The sequence below is a fragment of the Oryzias latipes genome, chromosome 6, assembly GCF_053564925.1.
Source record: "Oryzias latipes strain Hd-rR chromosome 6, Olatipes_Hd-rR_3.1".
NCBI classification, from domain to species: domain Eukaryota; kingdom Metazoa; phylum Chordata; class Actinopteri; order Beloniformes; family Adrianichthyidae; genus Oryzias; species Oryzias latipes.
This window is the reverse complement of record NC_136242.1, coordinates 25,254,742-25,276,174: the sequence shown is the minus strand read 5'-3', so window position 1 is coordinate 25,276,174 and position 21,433 is coordinate 25,254,742. Positions and strand designations below refer to the sequence as shown.

The 21,433-nt window shown below is 39.7% G+C and overlaps 2 protein-coding genes across 4 annotated transcripts; both read right to left on the bottom strand.

Annotated features, from left to right (window-relative positions):
- Positions 1 to 3,616: 3,616 nt before the first annotated feature.
- si:ch211-256a21.4 (uncharacterized) lies at positions 3,617 to 7,711 on the bottom strand. The gene is made up of 4 exons (XM_004070099.4): positions 7,451 to 7,711; positions 7,172 to 7,374; positions 4,614 to 4,805; positions 3,617 to 4,211 (listed from the first exon to the last, which is right to left on the bottom strand). Exons 2-4 carry the CDS (start codon positions 7,362 to 7,364, stop codon positions 3,910 to 3,912), a joined length of 687 nt encoding a protein of 228 aa, XP_004070147.1. The 5' UTR covers positions 7,365 to 7,374; positions 7,451 to 7,711; the 3' UTR covers positions 3,617 to 3,909.
- Positions 7,712 to 8,122: 411 nt separating this feature from the next.
- accs (1-aminocyclopropane-1-carboxylate synthase homolog (Arabidopsis)(non-functional)) lies at positions 8,123 to 21,303 on the bottom strand. Of its 3 annotated transcripts, XM_078948898.1 has the most exons (16): positions 20,283 to 21,090; positions 20,067 to 20,195; positions 19,279 to 19,979; positions 19,131 to 19,190; positions 18,529 to 18,599; positions 17,273 to 17,342; positions 16,907 to 16,973; positions 15,618 to 15,715; positions 15,402 to 15,479; positions 15,148 to 15,248; positions 14,013 to 14,102; positions 13,881 to 13,926; positions 11,751 to 11,892; positions 11,234 to 11,376; positions 10,952 to 11,144; positions 8,123 to 8,938 (listed from the first exon to the last, which is right to left on the bottom strand). In XM_078948898.1, exons 1-16 carry the CDS (start codon positions 20,707 to 20,709, stop codon positions 8,520 to 8,522), a joined length of 2,835 nt encoding a protein of 944 aa, XP_078805024.1. In that variant the 5' UTR covers positions 20,710 to 21,090; the 3' UTR covers positions 8,123 to 8,519. The 3 variants fall into 3 exon arrangements, with proteins under 3 accessions (XP_078805024.1, XP_004070146.1, XP_078805023.1); XM_004070098.5 differs by having other exon boundaries at positions 10,991 to 11,144; positions 20,067 to 21,303; XM_078948897.1 differs by having other exon boundaries at positions 20,067 to 21,179.
- Between the last annotated feature and the right edge of the window lie 130 nt (positions 21,304 to 21,433).

Here is a 21,433-nt window from a genome sequence, read left to right as displayed (position 1 = left end):
AACCTGATTTTTTTTAAGCAGCATTTTATTTTTGTGGCACACAGGCTTCAGGTTCTCTATTTGGTCCCTTTTAAAGCAGTTAGCCAAAGTTTTGAAGGTTTTTTGCCTCAAATATCCTTCATGTGCTTTCACTTTAATTAAAAGAAATCATTTTATTTTTAATCATCGTTAAACCATGTTGGCCCTCATGAATGTGAAATACTTTGCAGCACATTTGTCACTACAGGTGTTAAATGTTCTTCCACTGCAGGTGTAATAAAGAAAGTAACTTAAAGGAATACAAGGCTTATGCAATGCTTTCAAATTTTGAAAAAAAGTAATATTTAAAGACATTCCCTGGTTAAAATGGTTTTGGGTGTTTTTAACATGTTCTTGTGGCATTTCTCTCAAGATGGAGAACATATATAAAAAAATAGTTCAACTCAAAATTGCATTTGAATTGTAATGCAATCTGAAAAGGGTAGTACTTGTTGCAAAGACACTACAAATGGTAAAATACAAGCTCCCTGCTTCAAACCATTATTGCAGACAACTAGATCCATGTATGTCTTCGTTTTTTGCATCTGAGCTGGCATCTGGTTTCAAAACTGTGTGGCTGGAAAGCTCTTAAAATTGTTCAACATTTTTGTTACACCGGTAATGGTTGGGGTTGTGAGGGGCAGTAAGCCAGTGGGAGAGAGGATAAATTAACAGATGATGGGAAATGGAGACGGGCTTACTCTGCACCAGCAGTCTTGTCCACAGCTCAGAGGTGAATTTCTAATGAACTACTACAGAAACTATGTCCTAAAAAACGATAAAGGTTTGTTGATTTTGCCTAAAACGGCAACATCCTAATTAAAAGATCACTGGGAACACTTTAACAGTAGATCAAAAGATGATCTGCGTGGGTCTTGTAAGTCAAGAATTGGAACACTAAAGAGTAATCTGTGCCACAAACTGTGTTACAGTTTGAAAGTAACTTGGACAACACTGCTTCAGTTTAAAACTGAACCATATGTTACATCATTAAACAGAATCAAAGTGAATCGTTGCATCACTTCTGTGTTTCATTATGTTTACTTTGAAAGTGTCAAACACATGTTTTACTAAATTTAAGAAGGATTTATTATTTGTTGTTTTATTACATTACACCAGGCTTGGCATAAGGCAAACAAAAAAAAATTTTTTCATTGTTACTTGCTTTTTAGCACATTAATAAAATTGTTTTTCGAATTTTTTTGTTTTTGTTGTATATAACAAACAGAAACCAAACCGTCACCCAAAAATTGAGGTTTGAATCAAATCGTAAGGAAAGTGAATTGTTGCATTTGTAGTTGTTTGCATGGTGATTGCTTGTAACTTGCAGGAGTAATGGGTGGAGGAACGAGTGTGGGCAAAGATGGGGCTGATTCTGGGTCTCTGGAACACACTGTTAAGCATTTTGAATGTCGTGGACCGAACTCAAAGAATCTCTGATTGTCTAGAGGGTTCTCTGTCTGAAGACCCCAGTACCCTGATTACATCTACAGCAATCAGGCATTATTTTACAGTGTGGAGCATGAATATTAGCATGTGAAATGGTGCTGTTTAACCCAAGGCCCCACACATATGATGGTGCAGAAGATGTCTTTTTTTTCCCCAGTGACCGATGAGTCCAAATGTAATTTCAAGTGACAGCCTTTTTATGAAATGGTTGGCCTTGTTTTCTCATAAAATAATCCAATTGCTAGCACTATCATTTGTGTATTTTGCAGTGGTGTTGTAATGAGAAAAAGAAAAATTAACAACAATAAAAGTGATAGAAGAACTTATTTTCCTTAAGAATGTAAGGTCTGTTTCATTCTTGGACTGCGTAGCTGTTAAGGCTGTCCTAATTTCTTTCTTAGAAAAAAAATAAAACGACATTTCAAGACATAAAGGTTTATCATTTCTTCAAATTGTCAAAAGGATAAAAGTTTCATCTGGATGTGCTTTCAAAAGCTTTAAAAAATGCAGCTTTCATGGGAAATGCCTGCAGGAAAGAAAAAGGTTTCCGCTGCTGAGGAAGAAAAACTCATCAGAGACAGCTGCATCCTATACTGCAAATTAACAACCCTTCAGTTCAGAGCTCACATCAGCATCCAGCAAGAGACATCTCAGAATCAACTGTGCAAAGGAGAATGCTGAATTCATGTGGGTAAAACAAGGCAAAAAAAAAAAGGACCAAAGTGATTGAATATTAGGATTGTGCAAAAGGTGTGGAAAAGGGGAAAATTTAAATTTCTTTTTTACAAATTCACTAATCTGGTATTATAAATAAGCAAGTACAAATACTTACATAGGAACTCAGCCAATGAAAGTGGAGTGCTTGTTTAAAAATTTCCCATTTATTGCATTACATGAAAAACATTTTCTTTTATTTAAATCAAACAACACAATAAGAAAGCATCATGACGTGTATTTTTCACATATTTAGTGATCTGCTTTAAAACAATTAGCTTACATATAAAAGTTATTTTTTAAACAGAAGTGATCATCTGACACGTTTTTTTTTTAACCCTTGTGCTATCTTAGATGACCCCACCCTTACTTTGATGTGTTATTCCTACCATGACAAAGGTGGATAAAGGTGGAAAGATTTCATGTAATGCATGGACACCAGTGAAGATCACAAATTATTGAAAATAAAAGGTTCAGAGCACTGTCTAATGGGTCTAGATCAGTGTTTTTCAACCAGTGTGCCGTGGCACACTAGTGTGCCGTGGGAGATGGTCAAGTGTGCCGTGGAGAAATTGCCCTCATTCACTGATCTAAAAACATTTCCCATCTCCAGGATATCAGCTCTTTGTTCATCCAAACAGGCCCTGATAAAACACTGAGTAGTTAGGAATATGAAAGATCTTAAAATTACTTTTTCTTTGTGTTTATTTAATTATATTAAAGACATTTTGATAAGGATTACGTTACCGCGATTTACCTGCAGCTATGACAGTTTGCGGAAAAGTCCCGTCCCTTTAACTGTCTCCACCAATCATTCTTGAAGGCTTAATCACATGTCATCAGTCTGACCAATCAGAAGTGCTTAAAGTCTTCACTTCCTTGTTCTTAATTCTGCTGATAAAGTCGCTCAGTTTTAACAAAAATACCGGCTAAAGCTCTTATTTAGCGGTGTAGTTTTCCACAGAGTCCGGTGTCAGACCGTGAAACAAGTGGACAATACAATAAATCTCAGAGACGCCAGTCTTTCTGCAAGTTTTCGGCACTTTTCACACTACATCTCCCATGATGCATTGGCTTAAAGAGCCAGTGTCCCAGCGCACAATGAGTTGTCCTTGCGAAACGCCTTGAAACCCCAACAAACAAACAGTTTCTAAATTTTTCTAATTTAACTTTCATTTCATCTCTTAGAAAAAACAGCCGCAACTTCTTGCTTTTCCGGCCACAATTATCACAAAAATACACGTGAGATTGCGGGCGGGGGGGCTGTCGATCAATACAGACCATGAATTTCTGTTTTTTTTTTGTTTTTTTTGGATGCTGGTGTGCCGCGGGATTTTTGTCAAGGTTAAAGTGTGCCGTGGCTCAAAAAAGGTTGAAAAACACTGGTCTAGATGACCCAACTCCCAATGTTAAAGTGCCTAGGATAACACAAGGGTTACAGCACTTTCATACATTCTAAGTAAACTGCAGCATAAAGACACTTGTTTAATGTTTGGGAAATGTGAAGTGTATTTCTTAGTTGTTGTTTTTTGCCAGTCTGGTCATGACTAACTCAAGCCAAAACCCCGTGAACTGGAAAGGTTTTCATGTCCTCCAGGGCTGGTGGTCCTTAGTGTGCTTTTATTTTGGTTCCATCCTGAGGATCAGTCCTGCAGGAGGCAGCTGCCTTCAGTCCTGCTGATGTACAGCTTAGAAACAAGTCTCTGTGACATTATTCAAGAGTTACGTTCAAGGCTCTGACAAAAATCTCTTTGGAGCATTGCTGCTTTTGTGGCCGGTTTGCTGTTGAACCAAACTGACAGGCCGTTTTGATCTTTCAACCCACACCCTCTCCAGACTTTTCTCCAAGTCAGGTAAAGTGTTTTCCACGACGGCTTGTTCGATGATAAAGACAATTGGCTCCACAACCAGCAGCAATATCCAACCTAAAGCCCCCAACCAGTATGAAGAGCCAAGGCCGGAAAAGTCCTGCAGAATCTCCTCTCGGTGCTGATGGGTAAAAAATGACCAGCTCAGGAGGAAGAAGAAACCTGGAGACAGATGGGAACAAAAAGTCAAACCGAGGATCACTGCTACTAACAGTGGAGGAAAAGTCATTAGGCTCAATTATTACATGCCTGAAGCGTCTTGAAAGAGTTTGTATGATAATGAGCTGCAATTCCACAGAAAGGCTCTTAAAAAAACTGCTGCTCTGCAGGGTATGTAAATGAACAGTTCATGAGAGCATCTCTGTAGGAGCAGCCTTTGACGTGAACTACTAAAATAAAAAAGCTATTTGGAGATTAAACTGGAGCACGTGCTAGTTTTAATGCCGTACAAACCCATCTTAATTATATGTAATATTCAATAAACCATTTAATAAGTATTTTATGTCAGTGTGGGTTCATTTTATACATTAACATTTCAAAAAAAGCACGGCTGTTGTTGTGTACCTGTGAAGCCCATGGTGAGCAGCAGGAGGGTGGTGGGGTAGAGGGCCTCGCCCGCAAGGAGGAGAGCGCGGGTGTTGGAGTAGGACAGGGGGGTTTTAGACGTCCAGCAAAGGGCAAACACCAAACACAGTGCACCGGTGCTCAAGGCCATCAGACAGGAAATGAGTCCAAATACCCTCTCCGCTTCCAGAGCTACAACAGATACAAAAACACTTTCACTACACTTTTCAAAGAATAAAATTCTTGAGTCAGTGTTAAAAGACCCGGTTTGGTGAAAATTGTGTTTTTAACCTGTTCTTGTGGCATCAAAATTGCATCTTTGAATATTTTTTATTCAAATCGTTGAGAATCAGGAGCAGACCAAAAAGCTCATTTGTGATGTAGAAAATAAGCTGGGGGGGGGGTCACAAGCTCCTTGTTTCTCTCTGAAACGGGGAGGGGAAGGGGGGGCGGGATTGATGCACACCACAACGCCTCCCACAACTTAGAGACGGATTTCTACTGAACTACTGCATAAACTAAGTCCTAGAAAACAATACAGTTTTGGGGGTTTTTTGGGCTAAAAACAGCATCATCATAATTAAAACACCGAAGGGAACACTTTTAAAATAAATCAAAAATGATCTGAAAGGGTCTTTAATTTCTTAATTTGTTCTTAAATGTGTTTTTCTGTGTGAAATACAGCAGACATTTTTTTTTATTCACATCTGACATTTGGATCTTGTTGGGGGTGGTTTGGTTTTTTTTTTTTCCAACTAGTGAGTGGATTTTTAATTACATGTCTGCTCTTTCTTTAACCTCTGCTTCCTGCATCTTTAGGTGGCAGCCTTTACGCGCTTTTACAGTTTTTAGGTGACTGTCAGTTCTTTTCTCCCCCATATTTCTTATGCTGGCCATCTCTCTCAGATTTAGCTAATTAGATAGATCTAAAGAGCCAAATAGGCAACAGCTAAATGAATTACTGTAAAAGTAACAGATAACTAGAATCATCTTCATTAAATGTATTTGTTAAATCTAGATGGCACTAATGATAAACAACTTAAAGCTTTAATATGCGTTAACAACATGAGGCGGAGCTAACGAGACTTTAAATAGAGTAAATGAAACATCAGTATGCTATGATAACAGTGCAAAGAGGGATTTGGTTTATAATAACTTATGTAAAGTTAGAATTAAATCAATCTTGTTTTTTCTAATTAATGTTACACTTTAACAAGTAGCAATTATTATAACAGTTGTATAGATTAAAGCTCATAATATGACTAAATTGCACATCAGATTGGTGCTAAGTCCTTCACATTATATTTAAGCTTATTTAATCTTGTTTCAGTTTTCCAAAAATAAATCATATAAAGAGGGAAGGGTAGTCAGAATAATACATTTCTTACTTGTTTACATTTATTTGCCTTGTAAATTTTAGAAAAAATAATATAGTTATTTTTTTATTTTTGGGTATTATTAAGAGAAGTCTTACAATACAGATATTTTTACCTCTACTTATGTGAATTTTTCTTTCATCAGGAACTACTACTCCTATAATATACTGTATAACATGCAATGATAGACTATCAATAGTCTAAATTCTTTTTAATTGGTTGTACACATGCTTTATTTTTACTTGAGTAATGTTTGGAAACCATCTACCTCTGCATATCATTAACCTTTTTTTGGCTTTCCTTTTGAGTCTGGATTCTTCTTCTTGACAGAGTCTAGGTCAAAGTCTGAAACCAGCCTTTCTGGTTCTGTGAGGATTGTGAAATTTAGTTTTGTTTTTGTCAGTTATGTTATGATTTTGGTCATGTTGTGTTTTGAATTGTCCATTTTTGTCAGTCCCACTACTTTCAGGTTTCTCATGATTCACAGCTGTCTTCATTTCAGTCGATTGCTCTCGGTGTATTTAAGCGTCTGATTTTCACAGCTCATCTGCTTTTGTACTCTCATGGTTTTGTCCTGTTTTTGTTTTTTGTTGAATGTTTTTGCCACCAAGCCTGGTCTCCTGCATTGTGGGTCCTACACCACCAGTTCCTGACAGGTTGATAAGATTTTTTTCTTTTTCTTGAATGCGATTTTTAACCTTATATTCGAAAGAGTATCATCGTGTTCCTGGGTATGTATTAAAACCTGTATTTGAACAGTTTTTGGTTTCAAATTAAATATAGACAGAAAATACTTTAACCAAAAGAGGATCTGAGAGAAAAAAAAACAAGTTGCAGCACATTTGCCTTTAAGGAATAGCGAACGCTCCAACTGCTGTACAGACAAGAATTCCTGTGCAGGCTCAAACTTGTCCGCCTGTGCTCTGAAGCTGTATATCATGGAGATTTTATTTAAACTAAAACTAAAGATTCAGATGAGTACAACAAATCCTTTTTTAGGCAGATTTCCACTTATCCTAGCAGAAGCACATGTGCCTCATTGTATGTGTAGTCTTCCCTAACACACTTCAGTCAGTCAATTCTTTCCTCTAATCAGCCAAAATGACAGCTATCAACAGATTGTAAATCCCGTTTGCTGTCTAAAGAGGGACGTGACAGAGGGAAAAGCAGCTTTTTGCTCACCGTTGAAGACAGCTTCATTTTCACTATTTGCCTGGTCGCTTTTGTTGTTAATGGACTTTGCCCACAGTCCTTTGTTTTTCAGCCAGAAGGGTGTCGACACAGCGTAGCACACAAAGAAGCAGCCTGCCAGTCCCAAACAGGACTGAACAAACCTGTAGCGACTGGCGGAGTTTCTGAGCTCCAAAAACGTCATTTCTGCCAAACTGAGAGAAAAAAGCAACACTTAGGTTGAGTTACCACAGAAAAAATCCTTCTACTATTCATGACAAGATGTCTTACCTTAGTTGTGATGATTACAGGTAAGTGAGAAGAGACACCAGGAAGTCAATCCAGTAGCAACACGACTGTACAAACAAATACAGTACAGCATATTTCTCCAACTGCTTATAATCAAAGACGGGCTCAGAGATTAAACCTTTCCTCTGAGTAACTCCTCCTCTCCCTCCGTGGAAACTACCCCTGCAAGTGATGAAATTTCCCCTTGAACTCTCCGCTGAGTTACCAAGCCCCCTCATAGTGGAAAGCGAAAGTAGCGTCGGCAACTGCAGTCCAGCATTTGCATAAACACAATTTTCTCTTTAGAGAACTGACAAAGAAGAATGGGACATTAAAGGGAAGTTGGAGATACAGATATGAACGCATGAAACACGTGAATGGGTTTGCTGGCGTAGAGGCTGTATGTGGAAATGGGTAAATATACTGTTCATCACACAGCGTTTAAGGAAATCCCACTCTGTTTTTTGTTTTTTTTTACAGTGGGCAACAACGGGTTGTGGCTGAGAACGTCATCAACCTCTGACATGTCCCGTTTCTAACACCACCCCCGAAATTTCCCCTGTTGCAACAAAACAGCCCACCCAAGTGAAAGTTATCACTAAACACGGGATCTTTCCGACACAAAATTACAAATTTGCATTTGAAATCTTAAAACAAATGTTCTAAAAGCATGGCTTCTGTATAATCATTTTCTTTATTCACAGATACAAATACATTGCTTGTAAAGTAGATTAAGCAAAATAAAGACTTGACTGATCTTCAATTAACTTTGGCATTCACTTTGAATAGAAGTGGGTTGATGCACATTTTTTAAAAAACAAAAGCATTTCTTTCCAGCTTCACATTAAGGCTTTCAGAGGCACAAGGACAATCTTATCTCATCTTCACTTGTAATGTCATTTTTTAAAACTTCTCTGCTGATACGCTCCTCAAAAAACAGCATTAACTGACTTCACCTTTGATTCGATTTTTTTTGCCGTGCTCCTCAGAATAAGCGCAGGCAGCGAGACGGATGCTTAAGTACTGCCTCTTCAAGTTCTGGCAGGTGCTTTCATGCTTGTTTACCTTCAGCTTACTTTTTGGCTCTTTGCAGCAAGGCTTTGAACACATCAAGAATCTCTGGGTCCTCCCCAGCAGACAGCTCTGGAGTGTTTTTCTCCAGCCAATCAGAGGATCGAATCTGATGTCTAAGGGTGCCAATGAGAGAGGCAAGACTCTCTGTGGGCTTAGAAGCTTGGCAGTCGAGCAAAACAAACTCCTCAGAGGCGAGTAAGTCCGTGTCAGGAGCGGGGCTCTCCTTCTCCTTCAGCTGCTCTGATGACTTGCTTTGCGGTGATGATGCTGAATTAACAACTGAGGCATTGTCTGAGTCCGCGATGTCTGATTTGACTGATTTTCGGCTCTCCTCCAGAGCTCCATTGAAGGAGTGTGTATCAGGATCGGCCCTTCCTTCTTGGGTTTCTTTCAAAGCCTCCAGAAAACGCTTTACTCCTAAAATAACACAAAGTGTTAGCGATGCAAACTGAATTTTAGGTAGAAAACTAAAATAAGAACATGAATCATGTGTGGCAATTACTTTAACCCTCCTTAAACGATCATTTAGTTTAAAAAGAGAGTGTTGAAAAAAATAATTCAAAGGAATCAGCAAGGTGCTTTTTTACTCTGAATTTGACAGACAAGAAAAAAGGAAATCTTTTTGAAATATTTCATTCAATAGTTATTGATTAGATCTGTAATCCAGGAGTCCTGAAGTAACTTACATCTATAAAACTAAAGATAATAGTGGTGTGAAAGTCCCACTAAGATCATCATTTGATCGATGTTGTTCATTTAATATGATTATGCAATTTTTAGCCAAAAATCAATACTATTGTGTTGTTTTCTAAGACATAGTTTCTGCAGAGCGGCAGTAGTTCATTCAAAATTTGTCTTTAAGTTGTGTCGGTACCTTTGCCTTGGAGTAAACCCGCCCCCACTTCCCATCGCCCATCTCTTTACAATCTGTCCCGCTAGTTAACAGTCCGTCACACCGTTAAACAAAAATGGCGAGTGATATCTGAGAGCTTTCCAGCCGTGCAGTTTTGAGCCAGATACCAGCTCAGACGAGGAAAACAAAGACGCACATGGATCTATTCTGCGAATGGATGCAGGATCTTTACATCTTATTGATTCATTGTTGCACACTCCAAGTTACTGTTGCCCATTTCTGCATTTAACATGTTGCTCCTTGTAAAAAATAAATACTAGTACCACACACTGCTGACTGTCTTATACAGTATTGTCTGGTGTTTACTTTTGATTTCAAACTAGTTTTTTTTTTTGCTTGAAATGTAGTGGGGCTTTTGTTTGTTTGTTTGTTTGTTTGTTTGTTTACTTAAGACAGAGGCAGCATGTATTATTATAATATTTCAAAACGTAGATATATAACATTATATCCTTGTAGGTATTTCCATCTTTAGTCTGTATAGACAGGTTGATGGTCTCTAAGTAAAAAGACGATTTAAATCAACAAAAAATAAAAAGCAGAAGGCCGACAACAGCAAAAACAGAAACAACATATATCACATGTATCAACGGTGAACTTCAGTTTTTATATTCTTGATCATTTCATCTGCTTTCACATTGTCACAGCACTGAAACTGCTTTGCCTCTTGAGTCACAGCCAATCTTAGTTTCACATTTAATCACCTTAAGCCACGTTTATTCCTAATCTGCTGTTTCAAGTAGAATGTAAATATGGACAACTGATCTGATAATCCTTAATGAATCCTAGTGAGGATGTTGCTTTAAACAAAGACAAATGAGGGTAAGAGGTAAACTGACAGTTAAGTTTAAACTACACAAAAAGAGGTAAAAGACCTCTTACCTAACTGCCTCATAAGGTATTTGAACCTCGAGTGTTTTCCACTCCATTTGTAATCATTAAAAAATGCTAAAAAGAACTGCAGACAGAGGCTTTTGCTTTCACAGAATCAATGTGAGGCTAGATATCTCAGTGAGTGAAACGAAAACTGAACTGGTTTGTGCAGAAAAAGAGGAATTATGTTGAAAGGTCGAGATCTGAGTCTCTGACCCTCCACAGCACACAAGCTGAAGAGCACTCAGGCAAGACAAGACTCGTTTGAGTTGATACAGAAAAATAGCAGTATAAATGTGTGTGAATGGATGAATTTGACTTGAAAACCTGAGTGTCCTCCGTGATTATTAACAAGGGAGGTTGCTACAGAAACATGCAACTTATTACTATGTATATGTTTAAAATATGGTTTAAAGTAGGCTTTTATTTTGTTAAGTTGAAAGTAAGGTGTATTTCATTTATTCAATCCATCAACTGTATAATCTTGCATAATGATGACTGGCATTAGCTACGTGCAGCAATGCAAACCCAAAGGTTTTCCTCCCCTTGGCTAATGAAGAAAAAGACAGAACTATCAATACTTTCTTCTTACTAGCAAAGATTAGTAGACAATATTCAAGTTGCTGTGCATGAAGAGTATAACAAACCGAGTATTATGTGGAGGGATTGATGCTCAACAAACTGACCAAGCTGAAGGTGATGTTGCTGGGCTGCAAAGACAATTCGGAACCATCCGGGTGTGGAGCAGGAGAACGCCTGGCCGCAGCTCAAAAGCACTTTGTGTTTGAGGAAACGCCTCCACAGAGCCAGCTCCTCCTCAAAGGACGACTCCCTGAGGTACTAGAACAACATGTGACAAGAGTCAGACTCTTTCTAGGAAACAAATAGAAAAACTGTCTGTATTAGGTATTTTTTAAAGCCAGTGTTACCTTTCTGAAATCAGCCCAGACATACAGTGCAGCAGAACTGTCCAGAAAGGGGATGCCCATGCTGGACAGCTCTCCAGTCAGGTAGGTGTGAGCAGCTTTAAGCCTTTGTCTGTTTTTAGGCAAAAACTCCTTGCTGATCCACTCTAATAGAAATGCAAAGGCAAAAGCTGGGAAGTATGTCCTGGAATGCAATGATTCACTTTCCACAGGATTCAGTTCAAGCCTCCATTTCATTTTTGTCAAAGTTCAATAAATGATTTGTGTGTTACCAAAAAAACAACCAAAAGCTAAAAAAATAAAAAATATATAAATATCCTTTTTTAAATTTGCTAATAACCATCTAACAATAAAAAAAAGGTTTCAGTTGGATCATACTAAGCCTGGTGAGATGAAATTAAATATCAAATCTTTCTTACACTTTTAACGTAAACATACTGGCATCCAAATGATTAAAACTGTGTTTTTGGTTAATATGATAACCAAAACCCAAGTGCATTATTGTCATTAAGGTTTGTACCTCTGTCCTGGAGCAGCTGTGCAACTTGATACTGTGTGGTTCCGGGAATGCAGTGAAAGGCGCCTAATTGGGCCAAAGCCTGCACAAGGTCCGTGTTCTCAGTGTACAGAGTGCCAATTCTGAATCCCGCCATTGCAAAGTCCTAGACAGGAACAAACCACAAGACAACAAACCCTCCCAAATGAATCGTCTCTTCATTTCATACATTTAGAAAAAAAAAAAAAGGGTCCAAATGATGTGGACTTTTTTAGTGTTTATTAAATGACTACATTGTGTTACAATACTCCAACAATTGTAAAATCTGATGCCAGCAGCACTTATTATTCTTCCCACGTGCCAACACTTTAAACAGAGACTAATATTTCTGCAATTGTGCGAAACCACTCTCCTTTTGTGTTCTACCTAAGATCTGAGCCGCTCGTCTGTTTAAAGCTCTTGTCTCATTCTCCTCCTAATAGCACAGAATACATCTTTCATAAGAACCAGAATGGGTTTAAGCAGGACCACTGTGACCAAGACACCACACAGACATAGCGCTGTTTTTCTGAAATAAACACAAACCTTCAGAGGGTAAAGAGTCTTCTGGATACACCTGTTATTGATAACATCACAGATGAGCTTTATCATCTTTTGTCCCAAGGCTACATATAGCCCAGAGTGTGTTTTTTTTCTTCAAAGCAAACTGGATTGTGACCACCAAAAAATGTGCCCCCTGTTTTCCTATACATCTGAGGTGAGCTTTTGTCTGGAGAAGCCAGGTCTGTTTCTGTAGAAAAACTAACACAAGGCTTCCCTCCTGAGTCATTTCAGCATGCAAGAACACACTGCGTTTGGTAACAATGTTTACCAAGGTACACTCAACCCCATGTGGCCACAATGTTTAGTGGCACAACAGTTGTTGGTGCAATTTTTCCCAAGGTCTCTGAAAGAAACATACATCCAACCAGCTGTTCTCACTTTGCTGAAATTTACCCAGACTGACGTTTTTTTCTGACAGTTTTACACGCTTTTTACCAGACTTACAAATCCTTTTCATTCTTTTAATGATATGTTTTTGTATTTAAAGAATTTCTACTATTTCCTATTGATTAAGGTTAAATTTAAATTTTCACGGCTACATAAGAAAAAAATGAATAGCGAGCAGTCCTTCTGAAGCTCTCAGGGATTTTTTTTGTTTCAAATTTTGCATTCACACCTTTCTTGTGTCCTCACAGACACAGTTTTATTGTTTTACCCCTAGAATACTGTGCACTTTTTAAAATTTTATATATTATTTTGTGAGCTGTGTATGAAAACTTCTTCTCCTCCAGATTGTCCTCTGCTGCTTCAGCTTCAGACAAATCAAATCCCTTTTTTTTATTTATTTTTTATTAAAAAGCACTTCTTATGCAAAAACTACAAACATGTTCAGAGTCAAACATACCTTACAAGAAGTGGCAGTAAATTATCACTAGAATACATTTTCAACACCTCAGAAATTAATCAGACGGAACAATCAGTCATACAACAGTCAAATATAGCCTAATGCAAAACTTGTTGGTAATGCTCTTAACACAGTCTTAACCCAATTTATTTGTAATTGATGATAAATTATTAATCCAAAGATTTTTTTACGAAGAAAAATCTCTAATTGACATCTAATCTGCATATATTTCAATACAATAACTTGAATACTGAATGTGAATTGACACTAGCCTATTCTTTGTTTTGAATTAATGTGCTGCCTAACTGTAAATTGTTAAAGAGTTCTAAATAATATTAATTTGATCCCAAAAAAATGACACGGAAAATGTATATGTATCATTAAATAACCAGGTCAACTTTAAATGATTATACCATATTGTTTTACAATGCATAATTGTTATTTTCTTTAAAAAAAAATATTGTATTGAGCATTGAATCATGAAGACAAAAACACTTGTTTATTTATTTTGGCAGAAAGTCGTATCCAGAAACAAATTAAAATCGTAATTTTTTGTTTCTTTTTTGCAACTTTCAGAAACGTTTCAAAGCTTTGTGGTAAAAGCCAAAGACTTTTAAACGCAAATATCACCTGAACAACAAAGAAAGAATGTGTATGTGCTGTCAGGATAATAACAAACGTCTCTCACACAGTGCAAAATCACGTACCTTGCTCAACCCCCACATTACATGTGTCCTCTGCGGGTCAGGCAGCCTTAAATAAAAGCACACAGGAGATAAGAGGACGTCCTCGGACACAATACTGATGATTACAGGTCTAATACAGCAATCCTGCAGTACCTGTCTATACTGAGGACACTGTGAAAGGTGACAGATTCATCAAACACCGTCAGCATGTACACCTCATCCACGATGGCGTGGAGCTCATTTCTGGTTCGAGAAACGAGAGAAAGAACAGCCTGAGAAAAAAAAAATCTACAAAGTAACGCAGCGTGCTTTAGCTTTACATCGTGGGTTATTGTGTATGACACAAATGCAACATGAATGAACGCTGGTTCCTTGAGAGTCCACTGTCAGCGTAAAAGCCCTGAGATTTATGATCACAACAACTCTGTGCGTTAAAGGCTCTGCTGAGGGAATTACTCTGGCAGGATCATTCAGACGAAAGCAGATGACGCAGGAGGAGACTTTGACACATGGCTGCTATTAACAACATGCAGCTAGTTAAGAGTGCTGATGCCACGATGTGACACATTTTGATAGTCAACACATGGGACACGGCTACTACCTAAAAAAAAAGGAAAGAAAGGCTTTAAAGACCAATTTCGGTCATCTTTTGATCTATTTTCATTCCCAGCCATCTTTTAATTATGATTATGCCATTTCTTGCCAAAATAAAAATAAAATCTGTTGTTTTCAGGGGCACAGCTTGCTGTAGTAACTGTTATAATAATAATGGATTGGATTTATCTGCGCTTTTCAAGACACCCAAAGCGCTTACATTATGTCCATTATTCATTGACTCCTCATTCATACTTGGTGATGGTAAGCTACTGATGTAGCCACAGCTGCCCTGGGGCAGACTGACAGAGGCGTGGCTGCCATTTCGCGCCTACGGCCCCTCTGACCATCACCGGGATCATTCATACACATCCACACACCAGTGGAGCCACACTGGAGGCAAGGAGGGTGAAGTGTCTTGCCCAAGGACACAACGACATTTTGGCTGGTGGGAGCGGGGATCGAACCGCCAACCCTTCGATCATTGGACGACCCGCTCAACCACCTGAGCCACTGTCGCCTCTTCTAACAGCATTTTTGAATCTGCTCCTGATTCGCAACGAATTGAATAAAGAAATACTCAGCAATGCAATTTTAAGCTTCATTTTCTTGTATATGTCCTCCAACATCAGAAAAATGCCACAAGGACGTGTAAAGAAAATTCCAGAGAAAATTGGTATCGGGCCAAACATACCTTTTAGCAAAATTCAGAAAGGCGACCATTTCCTTTATTGTGTAGACATCAGCCAGAGGATTATGGGGGTTCATTAGTATAATGGCTCGAATGATCACCCCCTTAAAGAAATGGAAAGGTGTGTCATAAAAAGAGAAGATAATATTAAACACGCTCCTATATCTTTGGGACTCTATGAATGAAAACAAAACATTTCAAGAAGAAATGAAACATCAATGCTTTCATTAATACAAGAACAAATGTCTTTGTCTCACCTGCTGCTTTGCACTTTTCAGGGCTTCTTCTAGTCTCTCAACGGTAAGGTGAAAGGGTCGGCTGTCTTTACCATCAGCCTGTGGATAGAAAGCAAAATAAAAAAAAAATAACCACACAAGGGAACAGAACGCACCGTCACATTTGATGAATAAAACAGAATGTGCAGGGGATTGAAAAAAGAAAACTATTATTGCATATGAAATGAGGCCTCCCACCTCACAGTCGAGGGGAACGTGGAAGAGTTTTACGTTGCTGTAGAGATGCAGATCTTCAGTGATCACGCCATAGAAAGGAGTGGGGATGAGAACGGCGTCTGCAACAGGCAAACAGAAGAGAACAGTTTTGACAGACATTTTTCTAGCACGTTTTGAGGTTTTTTGATCTTTTTTTCCGTTGAAAGTATATATATTTAGAATTTGCTACTAGCTCTATATAGAGCTAACTCTATGACGGCTTTAAACCAACTCTGATACATTTGCAAGAAATGTTATGGTTTATAAATGTATTTAAACAAAAATTACTAAATTAAATAAAAATTAAATACTACAACTAGTGTAAACTATGTTATTAATAATAGTTATTTACCATCTAAAATAGTTTAAATCAGTAATACACAAGAGATTCTTCACTAAAAATGAACATGTACGATTAAAGTTATGGTCCAGAAATGACATGTGATGTATGAGATGTAATCAACATGAAAAATTATTAAATTTAATTTTTCTTAGTAAAAGCAAAATGCAACATTTATAGTCCCATTATTGTTAATCTTTTGAGCTATTGTATAAGTGTTTTCAGTGGTTTTTTAAGTATGATTATGCTGTTTTTAGCCCAAATCAAAAAAACATGAGCAACACCGCAACCCTCCTCGTTGCTGAGAGCTCTCTGTTTCCACTCTCTCCCGCTAGCTTACAGCCCCTCACACCCCCAACCTAATATCAGGGATGCAACAAAAATGTCTAGCAAAATTGGAGCTTTCCAGCCGCACAGTTTGAGCCAAATACCAGCTCGGAGGAGGAAAACTGAGACGAATTTGGATCTATTTGTCTACAAGAGGATGCATCAGAATTAAGCAGAGCAGAGAGCTTGTGGCCCGCCGACTGCAGCTTCTACGTAACAAATACGATCTTTTTCAGACATCAATTTTTTTCTCTGCTCTTGATTAACAACGATTTGAATAAAGAAATACTCATAAATGCACATTTGAGCTTAATTTTCTTTGCATCATCATAAAAATGCCACAAGAACATGATAAAAAATACCAGAAACACAACTTTCATCTGATTGAGTCTAACACTAACATGTAAAGAAAACATGGAAACATTAGGAATCTTTGCCACCAAAGTCCACAAATGTCATTGTATTGTTGTTGGTTTTTTTTGCTAGTCAGTGGAGCGTCCAATAGAAACAAGAAACTCTGCGCTCTCTGTTAAACACACATTTTTCATTGGAGATCACGTGTGCATTGTTCATGTGAAACATGGCGACGCATTTGCTGGCTTACCTTCGGGATCACAAATTACTGCAGCGATGCATGAAAAGAGGGAACCACAGCCATTCATCACCACAACCTGAACATGAACACACACACACACACACACACACACACACGGTTTCATCGACGATATGTGAAAGCTTAAACTACTGAATCCACACTTTAGACAAACATCTCCTTTAACCGTTGTGATAGATCATATTTCCCCCCTAAATTATGACTAAAAGTTTCCATTTTGTTAACATGCTTTGGTACTTTTAACTTACAAAAACACTATTTACACAAGTTTTATTTAAAAACAACTCTCCTAAATTTTTCCTGTTTATTTTAGAAATCTTTGAAAACATAAAAATGAGCTGTAATAATAGTGCTCACATTGTCGGCTTTCAGTGGCTTTGGAGAACAGCAGTAATGAGTGAGGAACTTTGCCACCTCGTCTCTCAGGCTGAAGGAAAGAAAGAAGTGAGAAAAAGCTTTTCCCTTCACTTTAAAAACACACAGCTGTTACAACTTGACAAAAGAAAATAAGGGGGTAACCGTTCATTTTAACAACAATTTGATTTACACTATAGTTGGTGGCTGACGGTACGATTCATAGTTGATATCGATTCATCTTGAACGATCCGATTCACTGACCTAAAATCAATCCATGAACTTCAACCAGTGTGACTCAGAGCTAAATACCTGGTACTGAACAGTGCAGGTGAAGTTTTCCCGATTTGTTCTATTTCTTGAAAGATAATCAAGAGTAAATTATGTGTACAAACAAACAAGAATGAATGGCAAATCCATTCCCATTTTAGCTTCCACACGTTGGACTGTAAAGGGTTGTCCGCTGTGTTTTTCCGCTTGGTCGTTTATACGTCAGAGTTGTCTCCAGTGGAAATAAAGTTTACTTTATTTATGCCACAATGGGGTAATTGTTCTCCGCATTTGACCCATCCCCTGGGGGAGCGGTGAGCTGCAGACAAGCCGACAAACTTGGGAGACAACAGCTGGCTGAGGAGAGCGGAGATCGAACCGCCAACCCTTTCGGTTTCTGGACGACCTGCTCTACCGCCTGAGCCACTTGCCGCCCTTGTAAGAGCCCTTCCTGCAAAAATAGTTTTTCTCTTTCTACCTCCTTGGTGAAAGTTGAAGTCTGTGAGCAGTTTTAGTGGGTATAAAAGCAAAGCGTTGGTGTCTCAGCAGCAGCGCAGCACATAGGTTTTAACTGGTGTTTTAACTGGTAAAACTGTCTTTTTTATCCTTTTGATGTATTTTTAACAAGGACTGCTTCTTTAATCTACATTTTACATATTTTTGTAATGTGTAAAACCAAAAAAGCCCAGCTAAGGGCAAATGCTAAAAGCATAGTGATATGGACATGGAACTGCTGTCTATGTTTTTATATCTGTCCTTACTCAATAAATTCATTCAATTCAATTCAAAATAAACCTCCATCCAGATGGTATTTTCCAGTATTGATTATAATCAAGTTATTTCATTTTGAAGCAATTGGTTAATGGTGGATGTCGATTGGATTGAGAACTTGCCTCAGACAGATCGATCTGGTTGGATCGTAGGAAAATAAACCAATTTATCGATTACATCGCTAATAAATAAAATAAATGGCATTTGAAATGTCTCACAAAGCGTGTCCTGTCCAATCCGGATACTGCAACATGGAGGGGTCAACATGGAGCATGTCAGGCTTGGTCAACTGCAGAAGCATAAAAAAAAGAACAGAAATATTTTCAAGAAAAACAGTTTCATTTTATGTTGCAGAGATGTTTAATCTGCTGCGCGTTACAAATGATTTAAAATAGTGCGATCCCTGTTTTTTCATCCACAAATGTTGGTCTGAATGTTTTTTGTGTGTCCTGTTTGTGATGGACACAAGTTTGTGTGTCGCTCTGTGTCATAAATCACTGAGGCTTTAATTGCTTGTCCTCACATACCACCGAACAATTGTTCTGCGAGGCTGAAGCTCTGTGCACAGAGGCAACCACAGAAAATGATGTATGGCTTCGGCTGTAAATAAAGCGGAGAGGCTTCCTCTTAAAGTCATGCAACCTGTTTCTCCCTATTTGTCTTTTACTGGCATGTAACTTCATTATGGCGTCTTGTCATCTGAATGCTTACACATGTTTTATTGCACAGGAATAAGTCTGCTCGATGCGTATTAATTTTTAAAGAATTTCCACAGCTGTTGGCTGTTCTGCCCCCCATGCGACTGTGAGATTTATCTTACGCGTGTGTGGAGGAGATCAAAGCAGAGTTTGTTCTCACTGGTGCCCAAGTTGAGGATACCCTGGGTAAAGGAGAAGGAGCTAGTGAATAGCTTGTACAGATTTTTCTTTTCTTTTAACTACTGAGATTGATATTTTACACTGACTTACATCGGGGTTGTGGGAGTCGTGGTGTTTGTTCATTCCATACTGGGCAAAACCCTCCTGCAGAATGCCCTGGTGCTGCAGGATGCTGTTACCACGGTTGGACAAGTAGACACTAGGCCCACGAGGAGCTGTAGCTTCCACTGCTGCTAAGACGCTGGGTGACATTTTGGAGGTGGTGACAGATGTGGGTGGTGACTTTTCCGTCTTCCTGGTGGGCAGGGCGTCGGCGAGTGACTGCGATAGAGAGGACGACGCGGAGGGGGCGACAGAAGATGACGGGGAGGGGTCTGCGGGGGATGCTCCGGCAGGAGCGGCCGGCCGGACGGAGAGCAGTGCCCCCGTGAGCATGCTGAACAGTCTGAGCTCATGCTGCCGCTCCTGTTCCGCCCTCCTCTCCTCCCGCTGCTCCCTGCGCTCCTCGGCCTGGAACTCTCGCTCCAGCCTCGCCTCCTCCAGGGAGAGCAGGCGCTCCTCTGCAGACTGCTGCCAGCTCAAGAAGCTGGTGAGCACTTTATCCAAGCTCCCCTGACCGCCCAGTCGGCTGCTCCCGTGGACCCATGATGCTTTGCCGCCCCGTCTGCGCTTCCTGTGCCTCGTGGAGTGAGCAGCGTGGGAAATATCCTTATCTGGCTCCTCTGGAGTGTTTTGCATCACACCTGCACCTCCAGCTGCTGCAGAGCCTCCAAGGTTCGGGTCACTGAAACCTGCAAATATAAAAACAAATGAATATATTACACAAAACCGTGTATCATGTTGCGACATCAACATAAATGAGTATTGAGTGTAACCACCTGAGGGTGAGGCTCTTGTGTTGGCCGAGCTCTCAGGCTGACCCATGGTGTACTCTGGTTCCAACAAACACTGTCCATCAGTTTCCTGCTCCTCCCCAGAGGCGTAGTACATCTCTGGGGGTGCACCACCTGAGTTCAGCAAACTCTCCTCAGCATCTTCACACTTAATATCCAGCGGATCTCCAGTTTTGGGGGGCTGGCCGAATAAAAACCCACCTGCTGAGGCGGGCCCAAAAGAGCTGGCTGGAGCTCCCCCCTGCATGAAGGCCTCAGACCCCCCTGAGCTCTGAAACACCTGCTGGGCTATGACAGCTCCACCCAGGGAGGAGTAGGTGATGGCCGGCCGGTTCGCCAGGACCCTGTCCATCACGTCATAGAACTTCCAGGTCCTCATTTTGTGGTTGTCCTTGATGCGCCGGTACTCCAGCTTCATCTTTTTGATCTTCTCCCTGCACTGGTCGCCTGTGCGGTAAATGCCCTTTTCGCGCAAAATGTGCGCGATGCGGTCAAACACGCGCTGATTGCGCAGGGAGCTCTCCAGCTCCACCTGGACCGACTCGTCGGACCACAGCTGGAGCAGCTCAACGATCTCCGGGTCGGTCCAGTTGCTGCCTCTCTCGTGTCTTCTCCCGCGAAAGTCCATCGTGCGTGTTAAGTTAAAGGTCCTCAGAAAGAAGCACGCGAGAAGAGAAGATCTCTACTTCAACTTCGAGAGAATCCAGACTATTTTCTGATCTACAATGCGTGAATAAAACAAGAAAAACATAAAGTCGTGCACGTGTTGTACCCACTTTTTCTCCCTTTTCTGCGTTATATCAAAGGTGCAGCTCCTCGTGCGGGACCGACACCCTCATCCACGCAGGTGTCACATGTTCATAAAACTGTCTGGTCACTCACTACAACACGCAGAGGTTCAGTCCAGCTGAGTGCGTGTTGGACATTTATAATGCACTAAATGTGTCTCAACTTGGGAGAAACGAGGACCGAACGCGCACAGAAATATCTACATCCGGGTTTACGGCACATGCGTGCTGTCCCTATTCCGGGATAACTTTGGCCCGAGTCAACGTAGGGAGACGCTGTAAGCGGACTGGCTCTCCCTTCTGTGTACCAAGCTGTACCGGGGTACATAAAGCCACGGCAAACCAGCGTTATGGCCCCCTCTACCGTACAAAACTCCCTTTTTCACGCACCTCTGTAAGTTCATTGCTTGTCCACAAGATGGCGGTCACACACAACAAAAAATTCCTCATAAACTGAAAGCTCGGCATTATGCGTATGCGTACTTTGTACACAAGTGTCTCCCGGAATTTGTAACAACATTTCATGGTGGAAAACCCTCACTCAAGAATAAAACCAGCACAAAA